At 38.7% G+C, this 23,993-nt stretch overlaps 1 protein-coding gene across 1 annotated transcript in view; it reads left to right on the top strand.

The window, feature by feature from the left end:
- The first annotated feature begins 9,990 nt into the window (after window positions 1-9,990).
- The window catches only part of LOC113467693 (tight junction protein ZO-3-like), a 20,692-nt gene continuing 6,689 nt past the window's right edge, over window positions 9,991-23,993 (top strand). The window contains exons 1-3 of the mRNA XM_026824026.1: window positions 9,991-10,015; window positions 15,320-15,463; window positions 15,932-15,995. Of these exons, the coding sequence (XP_026679827.1) occupies window positions 9,991-10,015; window positions 15,320-15,463; window positions 15,932-15,995 (233 nt within the window). The remainder of the gene's footprint in view (window positions 10,016-15,319; window positions 15,464-15,931; window positions 15,996-23,993) is intronic.

The raw sequence follows: 23,993 nt of genomic DNA on the forward strand, positions 1-23,993 counted from the left end.
TCCGCTATAACTCTCAAACATGTGGTCCGATTTTGATGAAACTTGGTGAAAATGTTCAACATATTAAGGAAAATGATTGATTACAGTCCCTATTCGGCCTTCGTTTCCACAGTTCACTGAATGTGATACTTATGCTGGATTGAGCTGAGCTATTTCTTGGTCAATATCCCGACCATTCTGATTCTGTCTTATGTCTTGGTCAATATTCCGACCATAACGACCATTCCGTCGTGGTCACTGACCATTCTTAGTCCGACCATTCCGTCTTACACTCGTATTTATGAACAAAAATGATCGTTCTTAGATCAGTCTCAAGTCAAAATTGACCAATCAAATGCCTTGAGACTATGCTTAGCACGAACTTAAGAGCCAGCATTTTGTTCATAAATATGGGTGTTAGTCAATCCCCATCTAATTCGGTCTTGGTCACTCGGTCAAGCATGGATAAGGAAATGATGCAATCTGGATCGCGCTGTAATGCCGGGCCCTACCCACTTGAGGCTTAGCCTAGTTCCGTGACCATAGTCCGAGAAGATTATCAGGTCATGTACGATACGTACGTTGTCCGATGTGGCCATCCCTAAATATGACTCCCACTCGATTTACAATATCATTCGATAGAGTACCAACGTTACAATAACATTTGATAGAGTACCAACGCTTGTCTTGGGATTACCAGATTTGGACGAATAAAGTTGAAGAAAAATCCTCCAAGACGAATAAATATTCAGATCGTTTTTTAAGGCGTTTACGTCACTAAATTTTTCAACGGTATAACGTCACTGATGTATTACTGTTAAATTGCTACTTAGGGTTTTAGTGGCCTGACGAGGGGTTTACTCTCAGTTTTGCAACAAGCTACCAAGACATTAAACATAGTATTTCTAGTCTGTAATTAGGTATCTATAATATATTCCATCACTTAATTACAGCCTAGGAATGTGTAATGTGGGATAACTATAATAGCTATGGATTCCTACTTCCTACGTCCTCTACCTGACAGAATAGTATTTATGTGTGGTCTATGACTTGGTATTCCAATTGGCATACTATAGCAAACATAGTGTAGAAAATGTCTCTGATGTCTCCACTGTTTCATGCTCGTTTTAATATCCTGCTCCTGTAGTTATACGAGTACTGTAGTCCTATATCCTTAGGCGGATTAAAGTTGAAGTGTGAACAGGCCCATACGACTATGTAGCCATCAACATGAAATCTGCCGTATACTACAAGTTGCAGTCTCGATGTGAAAGCACCCTTATATCCTGTAATTAGTCCTGTATCCTGCTCAACATTCTGTATCCTGGCCTATTCCTACTACTTCCGCATCTCAAACTCTCTCTAAACATAGTGTAGAAAATGTCTCTGTCTCCACTGTTTCACGCTCGTTTTAATATCCTGCTCCTGTAGTTATACGAGTACTGTAGTCCTATATCCTTAGGCGGATTTCACATCTAGACTGCAACTTGTAGTGTACGGCAGTTTTCATGTTGAGGGCTACATAGTCTTATGGGCCTGTTCACACTTAAACTTAAAGTTCAAGTTTGAACAGGCCCATAAGACTATGTAGCCATCAACATGAAATCTGCCGTATACTACAAGTTGCAGTCTAGATGTGAAAGGACCCTTATATCCTGTAATTAGTCCTGTATCCTGCTCAACATTCTGTATCCTGGCCTATTCCTACTACTTCCGCATCTCAAACTCTCTCCCCTCCAAGTATTCCATACCCTAACATCCGTGTGAATTATGCTGATGTTAGTTTATCCCCTAGAATCCTAGATAACTCTGAGAGCACCAAGCACTGTAAATAGTCAGTGTAGTCACCGGATGATGGCACGCTAAATGTACCAGCTCCTAATGGATTACTGAGGACAACGTTGAGTGTGGTTGCTATCTGGATGGGTGACCATTTGGGCAATCGCTTGCTGCTTGCCGCTGAAACACCGGTAAAACCCCTCGAAAACCCGAAATCGAGTACTTTTGGTGGAGACACCATTTATATCCGAACACCGATAAAATCCCCCGAAAAACCGAAATCGAGTATTTTTGGTGGAGACACCATTTATATCCGAACACCGATAAAATCCCCCGAAAAACCGAAATCAAGTATTTTTGGTGGAGACACCATTTATATCCGAACACCGATAAAATCCCCCGAAAAACCGAAATCGAGTATTTTTGGTGGAGAATAATGGATGGTGCTTGGAAAGAAAAATATAGAAAAATTCCTCAGCCACTCTTGATGTCTCTTGATACCTTCTTGGTATTGGTGTTATCTCATGCAGGAATGTTGTGGCACTTCTATGGATGTGTATCAGTATGGTATTGAGGTACAGTGTTGTATAATGTACCAGATCCAATTGGAGTGAACGAAAAGAGTTGTAAGTTTTTGACCATATTCCACAATATCTATAGTTATACTATTGGCATGCTATTATTAATTATGTTAAATATTAGCTCTGCGCATCAGGTATACAATCACAAATCACGACCTACAACCAATGTTAGATGCCTACAATCAACTCAGCCTGTTGGAATTTTAAGGAAATGTAACTCTGGAAAGGTTAATCATGGTTACAAGTTAATTAACATGGCTGAATTGAAATGTTATGTGTCCCTTCATATGTAATTTTGCATTACATATTACATGCTTTTACATATGATTGTAATGTGTATAGGTCAGACCAACGTGAATAAAATTAATCATATTAAATGTCATGCAGACAGGAAGACAGGCAAAGAAAACCCCAAGATAGATCCAAGAGTTTCCAGCTCATAGATCACCAGCGAACCTGAGACAATGGTTCGACAAGTCATCGGCAGAACTGTTCCGGATCGCCACCAACAAAATAAGGATTGTAATGTTGATTGCCAACTTTCGAAACGGATAGGCACTCACAGAAGAAGATCACCAGATTCACCAGTTTCCGACGAATCACTGATTTTAGGCAAAAATGTTATATACACTCCACAATACTTTTTCTTTTTTTTTAAAGAGCTTTGACAGAGGAAACTGTAACTGCTAAGGTCTTATCGTCCCGAAATCGAAGAGAGAAGAAGACAGGATAGGAGAAAGCCAGCCGTTCCGATCATACTCAATTTTGGGTCTAGCTGCTCTAGTCCCTTAGCAACTGCACTACTGGAACTGGAAAAAGAACTGAGAAGAAACTTCGGACAACTGTACTTGGATCAGAAGTTGGACAAATATACTTGGGTAAACTTTGGACAACTATACTTGGGTTTTTTTTTTTTTTAAAAAAAAAAAAAAGGATACAAGCACTGTAAATAGTCAGTGTAGTCACCGGACGATGGCACGCTAAATGTACCAGTTCCTAACGGATTACTGAGGACAACGTTGAGTGTGGTTGCTATCTGGATGGGTGACCATTTGGGCAATCGCTTGCTGCTTGCTTTCCCCGACCCCACACAGGCCGGGCGCACTTAATATGACGAGGAGGGTAGCTTGTCGCTGAAACACCGGTAAAACCCCCGAAAAACCGAAATCAAGTATTTTTGGTGGAGACACCATCTATCCGAACACCGATAAAATCCCCCGAAAAGCTGAAATCGAGTATTTTTGGTGGAGACACCATTTATCCGAACACCGATAAAATCCCCCGAAAAACCGAAATCGAGTATCTTTGGTGGAGATACCATTCATCCGAACTTCCGAACCAATCAGATTATCATCAATTACCTTATCAGCGAGTTTGCAATCAGCTCATCAGTGACCCAGAGATTTCTTATCACCAGAGTGCTCCACTATCACCGCCTTCCTTATCAATGTTATCAGTGACCAATGATATTACTGATTGAAAATATCGAGTTATTGCATTTTCTGCGATCACCGAGACCTCGCGTGTCTTCTGTCTTGCAGTCGCGTGTAAATCGTGTCGTTACTTTAATCGTAATTTTCATATTTTATTGCGATTATTTTGTGATTTTATCGTGATTTTAATTTTATCGTGATTTTTTTCTCTCTTATTCGCCAGTCAATAAATCTGTAAACATTTTGTAACGGCAATATTTTTTAAAGCTGTCCGCGGAAAGTATTTGTAAAAAGAAAAGCACAAAATATTCTTTATCCCTTAAATAATTTTAATATTTTCGATTATTTTTTCCAATAAATAAATTTGACAGTTTATAACGAACTAGGTATTACCTACCTGTAGCAATTCAAAATGTTCAACCTAGGCTTTTCGTTGCATAATTTTTATATTGTGCATAATAAACGTGTGACTTTCTCCAGAGTTTAGGTTTAAATTTAGTGTTGCATTAACTACCTATTTGATTTGACAATAGTTGCAATAATATGAAAAGTTGCATTAACTGTTTGGGTTGCAATGCAATAATAGCGCAAGTCAATAACTATTATAGACACATTTGTTCTTTATCCCTTAAATAATTTTAATATTTTCGATTATTTTTTCTAATAAATAAATTTGACAGTTTATAACAAACTAGGTATAGGTACCTACCTGTAGCAATTCAAAATGTTCAACCTAGAACCTAGGCTTTTCGTTGCATAATTTTAATATTGTGCATAATAAACGTGTGACTTTCTCCAGAGTTTAGGTTAAAATTCAGTGTTGCATTCACTACCTATTTGATATTGCGATAGTTGCAATAATATGAAAAGTTGCATTAACTGTTTGGGTTGCAATGCAATAATAGCGCAAGTCAATAACTATTATAGACAAATTTGGCAATAGGCACCAGACCAGACTAGTCCAGACAGACAAAAAATCTCGCAGGTCATTACTCACCAAGGTTTTAGCCTGTGCAAATATTTTTACGACATCCGCTGATTCTCGGAACATGCTAATATGATAATGATAATATCGGATATGAGGAATGAAGTCTGTTCTTCGATCACGTTTGTCTCGACTCGAGAGCGAGAGTCTTTTCCTTGAGATCTTCTTTTCAACTTCCTATCGATAGGATCAAATAATTTGATCAAATAAGTAAATAGTAGTACCAACTAATATTGACGAATAATTTCAGTTTTTCATGAGCAAGTTAAAGGTCTTTGTTATTGTCTAAACATCCTAAACAGATAATTTTCGTTCTCGGAACGGCTGGATTTCTCCTATCCTGTCTCCCTTCTCTCTCCGCTTTCGGAACGATAAGACCCTAGTAGTTACAGTTAACTCTATCAAAATCTCTTTCAAAAAATCTTTTGTTTCTCTTTTTGTGTTGGAATTTTGTCTGGGTGTGTCTTGAAGTCCTTGATGATGATCTTTAGAATGTGACAATAAATTAGCAAGAATATTTTCCGTGACTAGTCTGAAGATAATCCCAACCCAACACGGTTCTACTTCTGTGTACTATTACACCCACATATTGCTACCAATCATCGACTCGAGAGTCTTTTCCTTGAGATCTTCTCTTCAACTTCCTATCGATAGGATCTAATAATTTGATTTTATCTCTTGTCTTTGTTGTTAGTATCGTCCACAGTAGTAGATAGTAGTACCAACTAATATTGACGAATAATTTCAGTTTTCCATGAGCAAGTTAAAGGATTAAAGGTCTTTGTTATTGTCTAAACATCCTAAACAGATAATTTTCGTTCTCGGAACGGCTGGCTTTCTCCTATCCTGTCTCCCTTCTCTCTCCGCTTTCGGAACGATAAGACCCTAGTAGTTACAGTTAACTCTATCAAAATCTCTTTCAAAAAATCTTTTGTTTCTCTTTTTGTGTTGGAATTTTGTCTGGGTGTGACTTGAAGTCCTTGATGATGATCTTTAGAATGTGACAATAAATTAGCAATAATATTTTCCGTGACTAGTCTGAAGATAATCCCAACCCAACACGGTTCTACTTCTGTGTACTATTACACCCACATATTGCTACCAATCAGAAATTATGGTCAAAACTGGCCAAAAGGTTCTTTGTTGAAGAAATTTGCACAGTCTCACCCACAAGTACAAACATTGGTGGTATATTGTCATTCAGTAGGTTTTTAGCTAAATCTCCTTTAGGAATGAGCTATCCATTTCTAACGAAAGTCAACTTTACTGTGGGTCGGGGTTGTGTTTTTTTTTTTTTTTTTTTTTTTTTAGTTAAATCCCCTTTGGGGGGGAGTAAAGAAATTTGCACAGTCTCACCCACAAGTACAAACATTGGTGGTATATTGTCATTCAGTAGGTTTTTAGCTAAATCGCCTTTAGGAATGAGCTATCCATTTCTAACGAAAGTCAACTGTGGGTCGGGGTTGTGTTTTTTTTTTTTTTTTTTTTTTTTAAACCCCCTTTTGGGGGGAAATTTTTATTTTGGTTTTTTAATTTTAATTTTTATGGGAAAATCTTATAGGTAATTTTGGAGCAAGTTTTAGCCTGAGAATCATGAATTTTTGGATGTTTCAAAAACTTACAAAAAGGTCGTAGAAAGATGTTAATTTTTCGACCACTTCACACTTGTTTCCATCACTTCCTTATCTTGTGTTTGCTGAATGTCTCACGATTATTACAAAATGTTTGCCATTGAGGGTCAATATTGATTGCTGGTTTCAATAAAATTAAGAGTCAGTCAATCAGTAGTTCTTGAGCAACAGCTATTTCTTTGTTTGCTTTGCAATGAGTAATCGTCCCCCCAATCCTCTGCTTTCTGAGAATTTCATTTGGAACATTGATAAAGCCTTTGATTGACACCCCTTTGTGCCAACTCGATTGTGCAAACTCAACCTTTTGAATGTCAGTGTGTCGTGCGTTTTTTCCTTGTGTCAATTTTTTTATTTGGACAATAGATGTGTTTGTTCAAAACAATCTCTTAGTCTAGGGCCCATTTTGACCGAATTTGATATTTTCCAAGGAAAGAATCGATGACAATGCCTGAAGTCTTGACGGGACTAATAAAGAGTAGGTGCTTTATTATTATTAGGTACTGTCAAAATAATTATCTAAATACCTACGTATTTATTTTATTAAAGAATTTGAAAGAAAACTTGAAGAAAATTTTGATTTATTTAAAATAAAAAAGTATAGGTACTTTTATAATAATATTGACTTTACCTATTATGTTTGGTGTTGTGATCATTAACCGTCTTCAGTGATGAGGTTCATCAAGAATTTTCCTGTGGTAAGTTTCAATTTTGCAAAATAACTTTTAATAATATGACTCCTGATCAGGGTGTCTACCAAAATGGAAAAATAAAATTCCCTGACTTTTCCCGGTTTTCCAGTCCAATTTTTCAAAATTTCCAGTCTACTTTTCCAAGATTTTCCACCCTATTCCTACTGCGCCGCAGCCGATTTTTTTCTTTTTTTCCAAGCAATGTTCTCAAGCCTGTTAAATTTTTTCAATCTTTTTTCATCCGACTAGGGTAAGGTCTTGAGTCCTCTTATCCGAACCAATCAGATTATCATCATTTACCTTATCAGCGAGTTTGCAATCAGCTTATCAGTGACCCAGAGAATTCTTATCACCAGAGTGCTCCACTATCACCGCCTTCTTTATCAATGTTATCAGTGACCAATGATATTACTGATTGAAAATATCGAGTTATTGCATTTTCTGCGATCACCGAGACCTCGCGTGTCTGTCCATTTTTTCACAAAGAAATCCCAAATTGCAATTTACATTGGGATTTTCTAACTTCACATACGTCAGTCAGCGTTCAAGTCCCGTAAAACTACTGTAAGTATTGACGGAAAATAATCGGGTGTTAAGTTTCAAAACTCTTAATCAATTTTGTAGGAAGGTCAAAAAACTTACATGGGTTTATTGGGCTGTATTTTGACGTTTGATGTGTGCTTTAACATGTTAGTAAAGGTTGTTCCCGCCAGCCTAGTTAGCTTAGTTGGTAGTACGTCTGCCTTGTAAGCGCTGGCCGCGGGTTCGATTCCCGCCCGGGGCGGATTTTATCCTGATGGGATAATGTTCGTTCTCGGAACGGCGTCTAATAATATGACTCCTGATATGTATAAGAAGTGTAATATGTAGGTAATAAATACAGTCTTTTTACTTTCTATTTAGAATTCTAGACTGTCAATAATCAACATTAAGACAAGTTTTAGTCCCATTTACCGTCGTTCACGCATTTTGAGGTTGATAGAGGGAACTGTAACAACGCAGATCTTATTGTTCTGTCCCTAAATTGAAAAGAGGACTGGATAGGAAAAAGCCAACCGTTCCGAAAACAAGTATCTGTTTGGGCTAAAGTTCACGCGGGCGGGAATCGAACCCCTACCTAGTGTCCTTACGAGGCTGAGTGCACCCCCAAGTACACAGCAGCTGTCGTTCACGCATTTTGAGGTTGATAGAGGGAACTGTAACAACGCAGATCTTATTGTTCTGTCCCCAAATTGAAAAGAGGACTGGATAGGAAAAAGCCAACCGTTCCGAAAACAAGTATCTGTTTGGGCTAAAGTTCACGCGGGCGGGAATCGACCCATTTACCCATTATTTCAAGAGTTTACGCCTATTCTGAAATGGCGTGAACGGCGTGAATTTCACGCTTGTTAATGGGTAATTGAATTAGTTTTACGTCTTATTGACCGTGCATAACGCGTTTGAACTCATTAGTTGCGAGTTGCTCAAATAATGACCGCGTACCTAGCTACTTACCTCATCGATAAGGAAAGCCACTTTACACGTCCATTTGGTCCTTTGTCCCCAGTCCAAATGGATTAGAGATCCATAGGATCTTTCGAGATCCATTGAGTCTCTCGAGATCCACTTGGACAAATAGGACAGATCAAATCATGGGGTTTACAAGTCCATGAATCCATAAATAAATTCCGAATTGATAGAATAGAATAGAATATACCTTGTTTATCCTGCCAGAATGAGACTGAAAAGTCCCTTTACTCCCGCAGTCTAAACAAGGTCTTATATATTTCATAGGTAAAGTTTGTCCATTTTTTCACAAAGAAATCCCAAATTGCAATTTACATTGGGATTTTCTAACTTCACATACGTCAGTCAGCGTTCAAGTCCCGTTTGCACGTCGATTTTTTTTGGACTGGGGATTCTCTACCGGGGGTAAGTCCATTTCATGGACTTGGGCGATGGATTTTAGACCGAAAATCCAGCAGAGTGACAGACAGAATGGACTGCGTCCACTACAGATTTCTCCAATTAACCTCAGTCCATTTGGACTTTTGGATCGTGTGTAGTGCCCTTCTCGTTTCGAGTCATAATAACTCGAATTAGTTTGGGAAATTACCTAGAAATAGGTTGTATTTAGAATTTGCCTGGTTATCTAGAACAAATACTTGTTGAGGAAAATGGTTTCTAAACCCTAATCAATTCTGGGTAATTTCCCCAGGTCCGATGTTTTAATTGGACTGGAAAATTGGAACGCAACGTGTCGTGTATAGTTAGGTTAGGACTTGTAAGTGATATGTACATTGTACAACCGATTTTATGTTTTGGTATGCTCTTCCACCACCTAACCCTTTTCTAATCAAACGCGAATTGGTAGATAGTTTGTTGAAACGAAATTAGTTGTTTTGTTTTTCCTATACCAGGAAATCTACATATTAGGTATAGATAATAAGAATAAGTTAATGACAATGAAAATAACGAGAAAGTATTAGAATCGGGTCAACTTTTCAAAATCGGGAAATGGACGGAAAATATTTCCGCTTCAATGTCCTCTTAGTCCAAAAAAAGTGATTTTTCTCGTATAGGATTTGAACCTACCTATAAGATAAGTTGATGTTTTTCTTGCTCAGAAAATTCCGAGAATTCACTGGTACCTACTCGAGTTTCCTTACCATGTGCGATTTGTCACAGGGCTTCCGATTGTTCATGCATAACCGAGTCTGTATTCCTGTACAGACATCAGATGTTTTACAGACCAATTCTCATTGGCTGCTGGGAAACTCGAAGTCACTGGACTAACTGTTCACAGAGATAACTACTCTGTATCTATATATCTATATAAATACAGTACCTGTGACAAATATTGTATAGTCTATAATATTGTATAGTTGAACGAACTAAGTCAGTTTGAAATCCCCCCCCCCCCCAACGGGTTGTATGGACTGGGGATTCTCTACCGGGGGTAAGTCCATTTCATGGACTTGGGCGATGGATTTTAGACCGAAAATCCAGCAGAGTGACAGACAGAATGGACTGCGTCCACTACAGATTTCTCCAATTAACCTCAGTCCATTTGGACTTTTGGATCGTGTGTAGTGCCCTTCTCGTTTCGAGTCATAATAACTCGAATTAGTTTGGGAAATTACCTAGAAATAGGTTGTATTTAGAATTTGCCTGGTTATCTAGAACAAATACTTGTTGAGGAAAATGGTTTCTAAACCCTAATCAATTCTGGGTAATTTCCCCAGGTCCGATGTTTTAATTGGACTGGAAAATTGGAACGCAACGTGTCGTGTATAGTTAGGTTAGGACTTGTAAGTGATATGTACAACCGATTATATGTTTTGGTATGCTCTTCCACCTAACCCTTTTCTAATCAAACGCGAATTGGTAGATAGTTTGTTGAAAGAAATTAGTTGTTTTGTTTTTCCTACCAGGAAATCTACATATTAGGTATATATAATAAGAATAAGTTAATGACAATGAAAATAACGAGAAAGTATTAGAATCGGGTCAACTTCTTAAAATCGGGAAATGGACGGAAAATATTTCCGCTTCAATGTCCTCTTAGTCCAAAAAAAGTGATAAGTTGATGTTTTTCTTGCTCAGAAAAGTCCGAGAATTCACTGGTACTCGAGTTTCCTTACCATGTGCGATTTGTCACAGAGGTTCCGATTGTTCATGCATAACCGAGTCTGTATTCCTGTACAGACATCAGATGTTTTACAGACCAATTCTCATTGGCTGGGAAACTCGGAGGCCACTGGACTAACTGTTAACAGAGATAAGTACTAGACACCTATTTACCTATACGGTGACAAATCTGTATCAGTTGAACGAACTAAGCAACAAAGGTAGAAACACACTAACCATCACGTCCCGTGAAGTCATGTAGAGTCAGAAAGATGTGTAGGTCAAAGTTTTCCCATAATGTTGGAGGTAATCACTTTCAGGACAGCCACATTACTGTCACGTCTCGTGAGCTCACATGATGTGACGTGATGGTAACGTGTTTCTGCCTTTAGAGGATAACTGACCAATTCTACATCTATTGATGGATCTCAGGTTCCAATAGACAACCTTACTAGTAGACATCATCTACGAATCTCAGGAGTTAAGTTTCACCTCATGTCCTCAAGAAGTTCATTGATAGCTATGCTGTTATTTAACAATGACTAATTTAATAGTAATGCTACTATCTAACAATGACTATTTTCAGAATCAGTCACTCTGGTGTGCACTTGTAGAATATTAATATGCTGCTACTTGGAAGTCACACATGACTCCTGTTCTATTCTATTCTATTCTATTCTATTATATGTTCATTTTTCTATTCTATTGTTCTATCTGGTAACAAGATATTCTCTCTTGTTTCCTTCCTCGGTGGTGTAGTGGTCAAGACACTCGCCTGGTAATCAGGAGGGCGCGGGTTCGATCACAGTCGAAGTATGGATTTTTTTTCCTCAACATTGCTTGAGAATTTAACCACATAATAATGGAGCTCTAAAGGTTAGGTGGTAGAGAACGCCCCCCCCAGCATTAACCTCGCCTAGTGGTTGCTTTCCACTCAAGAGGCTATTTAGAGGTGTTTTAATATAGTCATGTGAGTAAACAATAATCAACCGTCTTGACAAGCACTAATACGATTGATGTGATAACAACCATAAAGCACTAATTGATTTGTCTAGTTAAAAATCTTCATCTACATTATTACAGATACCTTTCCAAACATGAACACACGATTTGCCTTTTTCGATCTTGGGTATGTTTATCAACAAACATAACATGAAAAAATTTCATATCTTGGGTAGGTCTATGAACATTGAACAAGCCCAAATTGAAACATGTACAAAATCGATATCTCGGGTATGACCATCAAAAGTTAGCTACAATATCTACCCTTACATGAACAAATATTTCATGTCTTGGGTAAATGGGTATGTCTATCAAGTTAACAAGTTATCAACTTTATCAAGCTCAAAACATGAACAAATTTCATATCTAGAATTTATAGAATATAAGCAGATTTTTCAGAATTTCTTGCATAATTCGCCAACCTAACTTGGAACATGTAGTGAACTAATTAGGTAAATTAATTCTCGGGGGGAGATGAATTTAATTATTTTATCTACATTATTTACCTGCTAATTAATTAAGATGAAAGTTTCCCACAGTCCAAGTGATAAGTATTACAAGTATTCTAAGTAGATTAAATATTTACTTATTTACAGTAATAAAATAGTACAGTAAAGTAATAAAATGTTTTATTTATAGTCCAGTCATAATCAGCATTGTTCGGATCACTTTCTTCTCAAGGAAGGATCAGAATATTATAAATCCTAGAAAATAGTACAGGCGAATTCACGCTACTGTTGGCAGAAAAAGTTTAACCCTAAGGAGTCCCAGTGGATTCCAAGGCAGTGAATCTGTAACTGAAGGAACAGTGGTTCGATTCTCAAAATGTTGAAGCGATATGAAAATTTGAGTGAGAGGAAGACCATTTGTGGAACTTGTAGAGTACCTAAACTTTATGCAAAAGGTAGTTTGCCCAAGTTATACTTATCTATTGCCTACTGTGGGGACTATGAAGAAAATAGGGACTTTTTTAAACCACCGAGACAAGTATGGGTTAACGGTTAACTCAATAGGAACAAGGAATAGGCAAAATAGTAAAAGTTTTGCATGCGTGAATGGTTCTTAAAATATCTTTACATAAAATCTACATAAATTACTTAGGAATTGCATAATAGAAAAATCTCACTAATTGTTACCTGGTAATCTCTCACTCGTATGCATACTATGTACACCTGACTATGTGAGAAGTGAGGTTTCACCGTAACATAATAGTTACGGGTAACATAATACAGAGCTTAAAGCTGACTTATTGAGGTACTGACTTACCTATATTCTTACTTACTATGTATATTGTATACCCAAGTTACGTACTTACCTACCTACCTATAACTTATTACTTTCTATATCTTTTTACTGCTGTCTTTTCTTCGACTGTGCTAAGTGATGTAAAGTTGCATCAATTTTCTATTTCAGTGCACAATTTGTTCAAAAAAATGTACAAAGTTGTCAGCACCTTTTCTCTCTATTTCCCTTCTTCCAATTTCCTTCCTATCCTTTTCCATTTCTCCTAAAGGAACGAGTGAAGTGACTTCCTTGCTTTAATTTTGGCGATTTTACTTTCTAATTTTGTACCTATTCCGCTTGTATGTTTTGTCTCTTTGTCTCGCAATAACAATTCACAGAGAGTTTGTATGATTTTGATTGAATCAACTCAACGACGCGACGCGGCGACAACAAAGACGATTTTTTTTTCTTTTTAGTCCGTCCTTCCTTTATTATTACAATAGTAATAAAAAGGTATAAGGGACGGACTATTGTATTCGCTTCGGTGTCGTCTGTGTGTGGTATGTCGGTCTGTCTGTCCCCATAGAAGGACTTATCCAAACCTGGTCGACCTATATATTAAATTAAAGGTCTTTTTACCGAAAATGGTGGTGCAAATTTTGTCCAGAAAACCATAAAGCCAAAAAACCAAAAAAACCGGTTTTGGGGGGATTTTTTTCACATTTTCTCACACAAATGAGCTCTGATCTCGAAATTTGTTGCGACGACCTATGAACTCAAAGCGAGAAAGTTTTAGATAACACTTCAGTCGATCATTTAAGACCGGTTTTAGCGTCACCTATGTTAAGCTACGCCGAGCAAGGCCAATAAATGGATGGGTGACTTAAACATTATATTGGAAATAAAGGGAGAACGGGCTCTAGTCTTGATTTTAAATCATTACATGAAAGTAAAATCAAAAAATCAAATCAAGAATAATAATAAACTGAGCACTATAGTGTGAATCAAGCTTAATTGAAGCAACCTCCGTGGCCGAGTCGGGTGTGGGGGTGAGGTACACTTATCCTCGTGAGGACAATTACCATCCACTGAAGAGAATTACACTCCAATTTGAGAATTTGACCACAATAATAGTAGTAGCCTACTGCTGGAGTAAAGAGACTTTTCAGTCCTATGCGAGTAGTATAAATAAGCACTATTATTATTATTATTATTGTCATTATTATTATTATTATTATTTTGTCCTATTTTCTAATTAGGTGCATTTTATTTAACATCTAACATTCTAACCGCTAACCTCAGCGCGGTTCATTCAAGGTCACTAACCTCCCCTCACATGGAAGTGTGTTTATGACGTGGGGGGCGTTAACCACTTTTAGGTTTACGTTTCCCCTCTTGCCATACTAAACCAAGCTCTCGACTGCGGTTAAGAGTCGCCATTTTTTTTCGCGGTTTAGAGACGCCATTTTTTCTCGGTTTAGAGACGCCATTTTTCTGGTTAGCTCAAATCTTTTGTTTTTATTTTGGTGTAAATTAGTTTTTGGCTTTTTCCCTTGCCTTATACCTCCATGCAATTAACTTATCATCTGATAAAGGATGATAAGGCTTTTTAAAGCTTACCTTTTGCCGCGAAAAAAAATCCAGCCAACAAAAAAATTATTCAAATATGCGAACAGCTGAATTTTTATCAAGAGCTTCCCATCTTCTCTACTAGACAGCGCCAGTGCTGCCAATCTTTGATATCAGCTGATTATCCCCACTACGAGATTTTTACCCCCACTCTCGAATTTTCGGTTCTTGGGTTAGATGCTAAATAAAATGCACCTGCTCTCGACTGCGGTTAAGAGTCGCCATTTTTTTTCGCGGTTTAGAGACGCCATTTTTTCTCGGTTTAGAGACGCCATTTTTCTGGTTAGCTCAAATCTTTTGTTTTTATTTTGGTGTAAATTAGTTTTTGGCTTTTTCCCTTGCCTTATACCTCCATGCAATTAACTTATCATCTGATAAAGGATGATAAGGCTTTTTAAAGCTCTTATTTTAAAACTGATTGAAAAACCTTAAACTTAGTTCAAAACTGATTGAAAAACCTTGAACTTATTTTAAAACTGATTGAAAAACCTTAAACTTGGTTTTATTGAAAAACCTTAAACTTGGTTCAAAACTGATTGAAAAGCCTTAAACTTGGTTCAAAACTGATTGAAAAACCTTAAACATAGTTCAAAACTGATTGAAAAACCTTGAACTTGGTTCAAAACTGATTGAAAAACCTTGAACTTATTTTAAAACTGATTGAAAAACCTTAAACTTGGTTCAAACCTTATTGAAAAACCTTAAACTTGGTTCAAAACTGATTGAAAAACCTAAACTTAGTTTTAAACTGACCGAAATATCGTCTTTTCTTCCCCAGGTTCACCGTCAGGTCCGAATCACAAACGCAGTCACACCCTTAGTCACGATAGTCTACACGCCTCTTCACCTAACCATCATAATCATAGCAGATCTAGAAGCGACCCTCCAGACCCCCCTAGACCCCCACCTCCTAGAAATGATGGTAAGTAATCCCCCCTTAAGTCCCTAAACCTAAGTAATCCGCCCTAAAGTCCCTAAACCTTCTCAGTGGGGACTCCAAATTCCTCACGAAACGTCTCCTCTGTCAGCTATCAGTTTTCCCTAATTTGTGCTCACTTGTGCAGACCACACTCTTTCGTCAATTTTAAAAAAGCCTACGACAGTTTTAACTGCCAAATCATTTTCGATGCTCTATTTTAACATGAAAATCTTCAAAGAAACTTACCCGCCTCATGAGATTTTGTATGACGGGAATTAAGCAAGAAGATGGTGAGAATCCCCAACAGAATCTGAACTTTTTGAACAAAAACTGGTGTAAACCAGGGTGGTGTGTTGTCGCCAATGGTCTTTTCTTTGGCACTCCTTCATGACTTCCAAAGATTTTTTGATTATTGATAACTTTGGAAATTCGGAATACACTAATGATGTATGATCTATTGTATGATTCCAGATTACTATAGTAGTACAAGGCAACTCTATGAAGATGATCCCCTCTCTAGATCCAAAGTACCTATGTAAGTGAGAGAGACCCAGACAGGATAGTTTCCCAGGATATTTAGCAGACATTAAACTCTTAACTCTCCTTTTATCTGTCTCAATCAGACTGACTCACTCACACTGACTCACTTTCATAGATTAAATAGATAGGTCCTGGTTCTATCCGGATATGAGTGATTTTCTGCTCATGCATAGATTTCGTCAGATTTGTAGGTATATATATTGTATTCGTTAGATTTATAGGCTTAATTGCCAGACTATTTTTGTGGCCCGCGAAGCTTTCAGGGTGAGCCCCCCTGGGGCTTGATTTTCGCTCTTTTACTATGGGGTGGACGCCGAAAATGGAGCATCCACCCCCCCATCCCCTCAAAATCCTGGGTTCGGCCCTGCTCCCCTGTGTATGTGGACCGCAAAGTACCTCCCAATGTAGCATGTGGCCCCGCATACACATGGAATTTGGAAAACCCTGCGCCCTATAATATGAGATTATTCACTTTATTCCCTTTTATTTTCCTGCCTCGGTGGTGTAGTGGTCAAGGCGCTCGCCTGGTAAACAGGAGGGCGTGGGTTCAATCCCAGCCGAGGTATGGAATTTTTTTTTTCAAATTAAATATCAAGTTTTTCCGAAAAACGGCCTGCGGCCCATACCCCCTCGTATTCCTTGACATTCTGCATATTGCATATTTTACTTAAATGAAGGGGTAATCTTGCTGATTTTTAAGTACCTTCGCCCCCTAATTTTCTGAAAAGCTCATGGAAATTTTCTGGAAAAGTCATGGAATTTCATTCCGGGAAAAGCGTATAAACCCTGTGAATTTTGTTTTTATCCTAATTAACAATAACAATTCTATTAACCCTGCATAAAAATTAACAAAACCTCTCCTCTTCTCTCCCCACCAGAGTTGGAGAACATGATGGAAGAATCGGACAGCAAGAAGTGTTCTGGCATCATACGGCTAAGTGCTATCCGCGATATGATGGACAGGGGTCGGCATGGTCTGTTAGACATTACACCCAACGCTGTCGATAGACTCAACTACGCTCAGTTCTACCCCATAGTGATCTTCCTACGAGCCGAAACCAAGTCCAATGTCAAGGAACTGAGAGCTGGCATACCAAAGTAAGTACAAGACAGGTAAAACTGGCATACCAAAGTAAGTACAAGATAGGTAAAGCTAGCTTGGCATACCAAAGTAAGTACAAGATAGGTAAAGCTAGCCTGGCATACCAAAGTAAGTACAAGATAGGTAAAGCTAGCCTGGCATACCAATTTTTAATTGAAAAATGCAAATTGATTTTATTTAACCTCCACTCCGTAGGTATCACACTAATCTCGCACGTCAGAGGTCCCGGGTTCTATTCCCCGTAGGATCGACATTTGTCGGATCTGTGCTTGGGGCTCGTGGTGCACTCGACCTCGTAAAAGGATAATTGAGTAGCTAATTTAGTCTCGTAAGGATAACCTCAATCCAGGGGGGACCAACAAGGGTGTGATCCGTGTAAAAAGATTGATGATAAATGGGAATCAACAGTAAAGGAGGCTCTGGTACCCACAAAAGCTGTAAAGAGACTCTGCTCCACCAAAAATAATTTATGACTTGATTGAGATAATATCATTTCGTTAACCATATGGACACCACTCTTTAGTTATATTAAGACAATCTCTCTAATCAATTTCAATGGTTCAAGTCCAAGTCAAGCTATAAAATTTAGCGAAGTGTATTTTTTGGGAGGGACGACATATTTTGTGACAAGCATTCATGCTTAACTCAATTAAAATTCCTTTCTCTTTCATTCTCATTGCAGGCAAACTATGACCCGAGCACCAAACCTCACTCTAAGAGTACGGGTTCCCACTTGTGAGTTTCACCCGATTTTTTTCCCCCGAATGTCCTGGAGGCAATGCAATTTAAATGTGAGTGTTCCCACGATTTTTTTCCCGAACGAACCACATCGACAGTGGGCTCTTACAATGATTCTAACTTCTAACTTTATGATGACTTTTGTTTCAGAACTCATTTCAACTATGATCAACCAGAGAAGGGAGAGATGAGTTTCCGTAAGGGAGATGTATTTCATGTGATAGATACTCTACATAACGGTGTAGTGGGATCGTGGCAAGTGTTTAGGATAGGTAAGTCAAGCTTTTAAAATCTTGTGAAATTCTTCTGCCTTTAAATACAGCTCACAACTGCATCTCAGCTCAAATAAAGAGGTGAATAAGACATTAGAAACGGCGATGAAACACTCACTAATTTTTTGTAAGATTCCGAATTAATGATTTTTTTCCCCTCCCTTCAATATAGGAATGTCTAAATTTCATGTTTTTGAGGGGGGCGAAAAATATCGCCAAATACAATACAATTTCATTAGTTAGGTGGTAGAGTCTGCCTTTCCCTTTTACTCCAAAGGATTTCCACCTACCTCGGTGGTGTAGTGGTAAAGACGCTCGCCTGGTAAACAGGAGGGCGTTGGTCCAATACTAGCGGAGGTATGGAATTTTATCCTCAATATAATAATTTGAGAATTTGACCACAGTAATAGTAGTAGCCTACTGCTGGAGTAAATGGACTTTTATGGTAGTTACAGTTCCCTCTATCAAACCTCTTTCAAAGAGTGACCCCGTAAATTACATTTTTTTTTTTCTTTTTTTTTTACAGACAACCATTTATTAGTTGAAACATTAATTTACAATGAAAAAACAAAAAAGACAAATAATGAACATTAAAATTAAAACAAAAAGTAAACATAATTATTAGAGATAATAATAGCTAAAAAAGGGCCAATTAATCCCTAATATGACAATGAACCTAACCTCTAAGAGTACGGTACCCACTTGTGAGTTTCACCCGATTTTTTTCCCCCGAATGTCCTGGAGGCAACGTAATTTAAATGAGAGTGTTTCCACTACACACGACACGATTTTTTTCCCCGAACGACACAAAATGTCCTTGTAGGCAATGTAATTTAAATGAGACTGTTTCCAATACGCACGACACGATTTTTTTTTCCGAACGACACAAAATGTCCTTGTAGGCAATGCAATTTAAATGAGAGTGTTTCCAATACGCACGACACGATTTTTTTTCCGAACGACACAAAATGTCCTTGTAGGCAATTCAATTTAAACGTGAGTGTTCCCACGATTTTTTTCCCGAACGAACCACATCGACAGTGGGCTCTTAGATTACAATGATTCTAACCTCTAACTTCTGGCTGTATGGTAGAGGCTTAGTGCCAAACCAATGCCAAAAAAAAAAAAACCTCTAACTTTATGATGACTTTTGTTTCAGAACTCATTTCAACTATGATCAACCAGAGAAGGGAGAGATGAGTTTCCGAAAAGGAGATGTATTTCATGTGATAGATACACTACATAACGGCGTAGTGGGATCGTGGCAAGTGTTTAGGATAGGTACGTCAAGCTTTTAAAATCTTGTGAAATTCTTCTGCCTTTAAATACAGCTCACAACTGCATCTCAGCTCAAATAAAGAGGTGAATAAGACTTACACTATCATCGTTTGAGACACGTCCATACTAAAAACATTACCTCCTTTACATGGGCAGATCGACTTTGATTGAATATACGTAGACGCTAGACGCGCCTTAACCCAGATATGCCCGACAAACTTTTTGTTTCCCATTTTGTGTTCAGAAGAACATATCTGAAGGATTTTTTCTTGACCCCAGTGGGCAGGTGGGCACGAATGCCCAAGATTTTGGCATCCTAATACAATTCCATTTTATTCTATTCTAATACTATTCCAGTTCATTTAGTTCTAATCCTATTCTAATACGTAGTATATTCTATTCCATTCCCACAGACTTCGGCATCATTCTTGGGAACAAGATCTTCGTGAAGGAGGTGACACACCGTCTGGATAACAACGCATCCGCCGGCACGCATCAGCTGGCTGAGGGCGATGTCCTGCTCAAGATCAACAACCACCCAACTGACGGCATGAGTGTCAAGGAGGCGCGCAAACTGATTGATTCGAGCAAGGAGAAGCTCAGTTTGACCATTCGCCGGGAAGTGCCGCGCCCTACCGCCTATCAGGAGTCAACTACGCTACCGGGTAAAGGTGAGGGGGCTGGTCCCTTGTCCCCCCCCATTTCTTTTAGGGTCAGGTGGTAGAATATGCCTTGAAATAAAACCAAGGATTTAGGACTAGGTGGTAGAATATCCCCTAAACCAGATATGTACATACTACATAACTACATACTGAGTTAATTTGAATTTCAAACATGGTATGCTATGTAGGTACTCACAAAGTTTTTTCATAGGGATTCACAAAAACTAGGCATTTCTTTTAGGGTCAGGTCAGGTGGTAGAATACGCCTTGAAATAAAACCAAGGATTTAGGATTAGGTGGTAGAATATCCCCTAATCCAGATATGTACATACTACATACTGAGTTAATTTGAATTTCAAACATGGTATGCTATGTAGGTACTCACAAAGTTTTTTCATAGGGATTCACAAAAACTAGGAACACTCAAGACCTCAAGGGAAATCACAGTGAGAGAAAGTCTATCGTTTAGGGGTGCTTGTTGCCCCTGGTAATCGCAATTAAAATAGCATGAACTTTCTCTTGATCCCTCATTTCGTCTTGTGCCGGCCATTCACCATCAGGTTATCAGGTAGACTTGACCAGATGCGCCTGTTAGCTCTACCTGATAGTGTATAGCAGTAATAACTCTCTGGCGACCTTTCAAGTCTACCTGATAGTGTATGACAGCAATAATAAGTCTCTCAGGCGTACCTGTCAGACCTACCTCATAGTGAATGGCCGGCATACATAATATCGGTGAGTATTCTTATGTCATTATTCTTCCTGCATTACAGAAAACAACTACATGGATCCCCTAAGCACCAACTACTCCTCACAGAACCTCTATGTACAACCCCCCACGCGCGGCGGTCCCTCTATTCTATCCTATTTTCACAGGTGAATGACATGGACATGAAGGGTATAACGAGGGAAGAGGCAGTCCTATTTCTACTCAGCCTACAAGACCAGATACATCTAATAGTACAAAATAGAAGAGACGAATACGAGCATGTGGTAGCTTCACAGCGTGGTGATTCGTTTCATATCAAGTAAGTTATTTTCCCACCTAGCACTAGCTCGCGGGTTCGAGTCCAACCCGGGGCGAACTTTATCCTGAACAGATAGGTTCGCTCTCGGAACGGCTGGCTTTCTTTTATCCTGTCCTCCTCTCTTTGATTTCGGGACGATAAGACCTTAGCAGTTGCAGTTCCCCCTATCAAAACCTCTTTCAAAGAGTGACCCCGTAAATTACATTTTTTTTTTTTACAGACAACCATTTATTAGTTGAAACATTAATTTACAATGAAAAAACAAAAAGACAAATAATGAACATTAAAATTAAAACAAAAAGTAAACATAATTATTAGAGATAATAATAGCTAAAAAAGGGCCAATTAATCCCTAATATTACAATGAACCTAACCTCTAAGAGTACGGTACCCACTTTTGAGTTTCACCCGATTTTTTTCCCCCGAATATCCTGTAGGCAATGTAATTTAAATGAGACTGTTTCCAATACGCACGACACGATTTTTTTTTCCGAACGACACAAAATGTCCTTGTAGGCAATGCAATTTAAACGTGAGTGTTTCCAATACGCACGACACGATTTTTTTTCCCGAACGACACAAAATGTCCTTGTAGGCAATGCAATTTAAACGTGGGTGTTCCCACGATTTTTTTCCCGAACGAACCACATCGACAGTGGGCTCTTAGATTACAATGATTCTAACTTCAAACTTTACGATGACTTTTGTTTCAGAACTCATTTCAACTATGATCAACCAGAGAAGGGAGAGATGAGTTTCCGTAAGGGAGATGTATTTCATGTGATTGGTAGTTCAATTTGGTAAGTAGGTATAAAATTAACACTTGGAATAAATTAATTGAAATCCTGCTACCAGTATGAACACTATTGAGCACCTCCCAATTAAATTTGTTTTTATCCTAATTAACAGTATTTTTTTTATTTTTTTACCTTTTTACCTGTACTACTTACTAGTACTAATTAACTAGTACCAGTACTAATTACTGGTACCAGTACTAATTAACAGTAACAATTCTATTAACCCTGCATAAAAATTAACAAAACTTCTCCTCTTCTCTCCCAACCAGAGTTGGAAAACATGATGGAAGAATCGGACAGCAAAAAGTGTTCAGGCATCATACGGCTAAGTGCCATCCGCGATATGATGGACAGAGGTCGGCATGGTCTGTTGGACATTACACCGAACGCTGTCGACAGACTCAACTATGCTCAGTTCTATCCCATAGTGATCTTCCTACGAGCCGAAACCAAGTCCAATGTCAAGGAACTGAGAGCTGGCATACCAAAGTAAGTACAAGATAGGTAAAACTGGCATACCAAAGTAAGTACAAGATAGGTAAAGCTAGCCTGGCATACCAAAGTAAGTACAAGATAGGTAAAGCTAGCTTGGTATACCAAAGTAAGTACAAGATAGGTAAAGCTGGCATACCAAAGTAAGTACAAGATAGGTAAAGCTAGCCTGGCATACCAAAGTAAGTACAAGATGGGTAAAGCTAGCTTGGTATACCAAAGTAAGTACAAGATAGGTAAAGCTGGCCTGGCATACCAAAGTAAGTACAAGATAGGTAAAGCTGGCATACCAAAGTAAGTACAAGACAGACTCAACTCTGCTCAGTTCTTTTCCGTAGTGATCTTCCTACGAGCTGAAACCAAGTCCAATGTCAAGGAACTGAGAGCTGGCATACCAAAGTAAGTACAAGATAGGTAAAGCTGGCCTGGCATACCAAAGTAAGTTCTTGATTAACGAAGTAGAGCTGGCATACCATATACCTTCGATGGTTGGTAATGCGCCATGTTGAATTTCCAATGGTTTAGTACAGGCGCTACCACGCCACCTAGTGATTAAACTATTGTCCTTTTTAAGAGGGCACGGTTGGTCCAGTGGTAACGCGCTTGCTTGCCATGCAGAAGGTCCCGGGTTCGAATCCCACCGTCGACAAAACTTTGTACTCGTTTTTCGATTGCAAATGGTGTTCGGGTTACTTTCTGGTGTTCTCGTGTTGACCCAGCACCTAAATGGGAAGTATTGTGTCTCTTCTCGCCCATCTGATGAAATCAAAACTATACCTTCGATGGTTGTTAATGCGCCATGTTGAATTTCCAATGGTTTAGTACAGGTGCTACCACGCCACCTAGTGATTAAACTATTGTCCTCTTAAAGAGGGCACGGTTGGTCCAGTGGTAACGCGCTTGCTTGCCATGCAGAAGGTCCCGGGTTCGAATCCCACCGTCGACAAAACTTTGTACTCGTTTTTCGATTGCAAATGGTGTTCGGGTTACTTTCCGGTGTTCTCGTGTTGACCCAGCACCTAAATGGGAAGTATTGTGTCTCTTCTCGCCCATCTGATGAGAGGCATACTAAGGGTGTGATCCGTGTAAAAAGATTGATGATAAGTGGGAATCAATAGTAAAGGAGGCACTGGTACCCACAAAAGCTGTAAAGAGACTCTGCTCCACCAAAAGTAATTTATGACTTGATTGAGATAATATCATTTCGTTAACCATATGGATACCACTTTTTAGTTATATTAAGACAATCTCTCTAATCAATTTCAATGGTTCAAGTCCAAGTCAAGCTATAAAATTTAGCGTAGTGTATTTTTTGGGAGGGACGATGTGACAAGCATTCATGCTTAACTCAATTAAAATTCCTTTCTCTTTCATTCTCATTGCAGGCAAACTATGACCCGAGCACCAAACCTCTCCGCTCGGTATCCAACGCAGGCGACACGCTAGCAACCTCCTCTCCTAGTGGGGGGTCCAAATATCCTCCCCCCTCCGGCCCGGGTGCCCCCCCTGATCTCCCACCCCGGATAGATCGAACCAACAAACCCCCGCGTACCAACCCCCCGCGGTCCGCTACTGAGAGACTGTTTGGGAGGGAGAGGGAGAGTTCAGTGTCGAAGGACGGGGG

Source organism: Diaphorina citri, unplaced genomic scaffold (assembly GCF_000475195.1).
Source record: "Diaphorina citri unplaced genomic scaffold, Diaci psyllid genome assembly version 1.1 scaffold526, whole genome shotgun sequence".
Classification (NCBI taxonomy): domain Eukaryota; kingdom Metazoa; phylum Arthropoda; class Insecta; order Hemiptera; family Psyllidae; genus Diaphorina; species Diaphorina citri.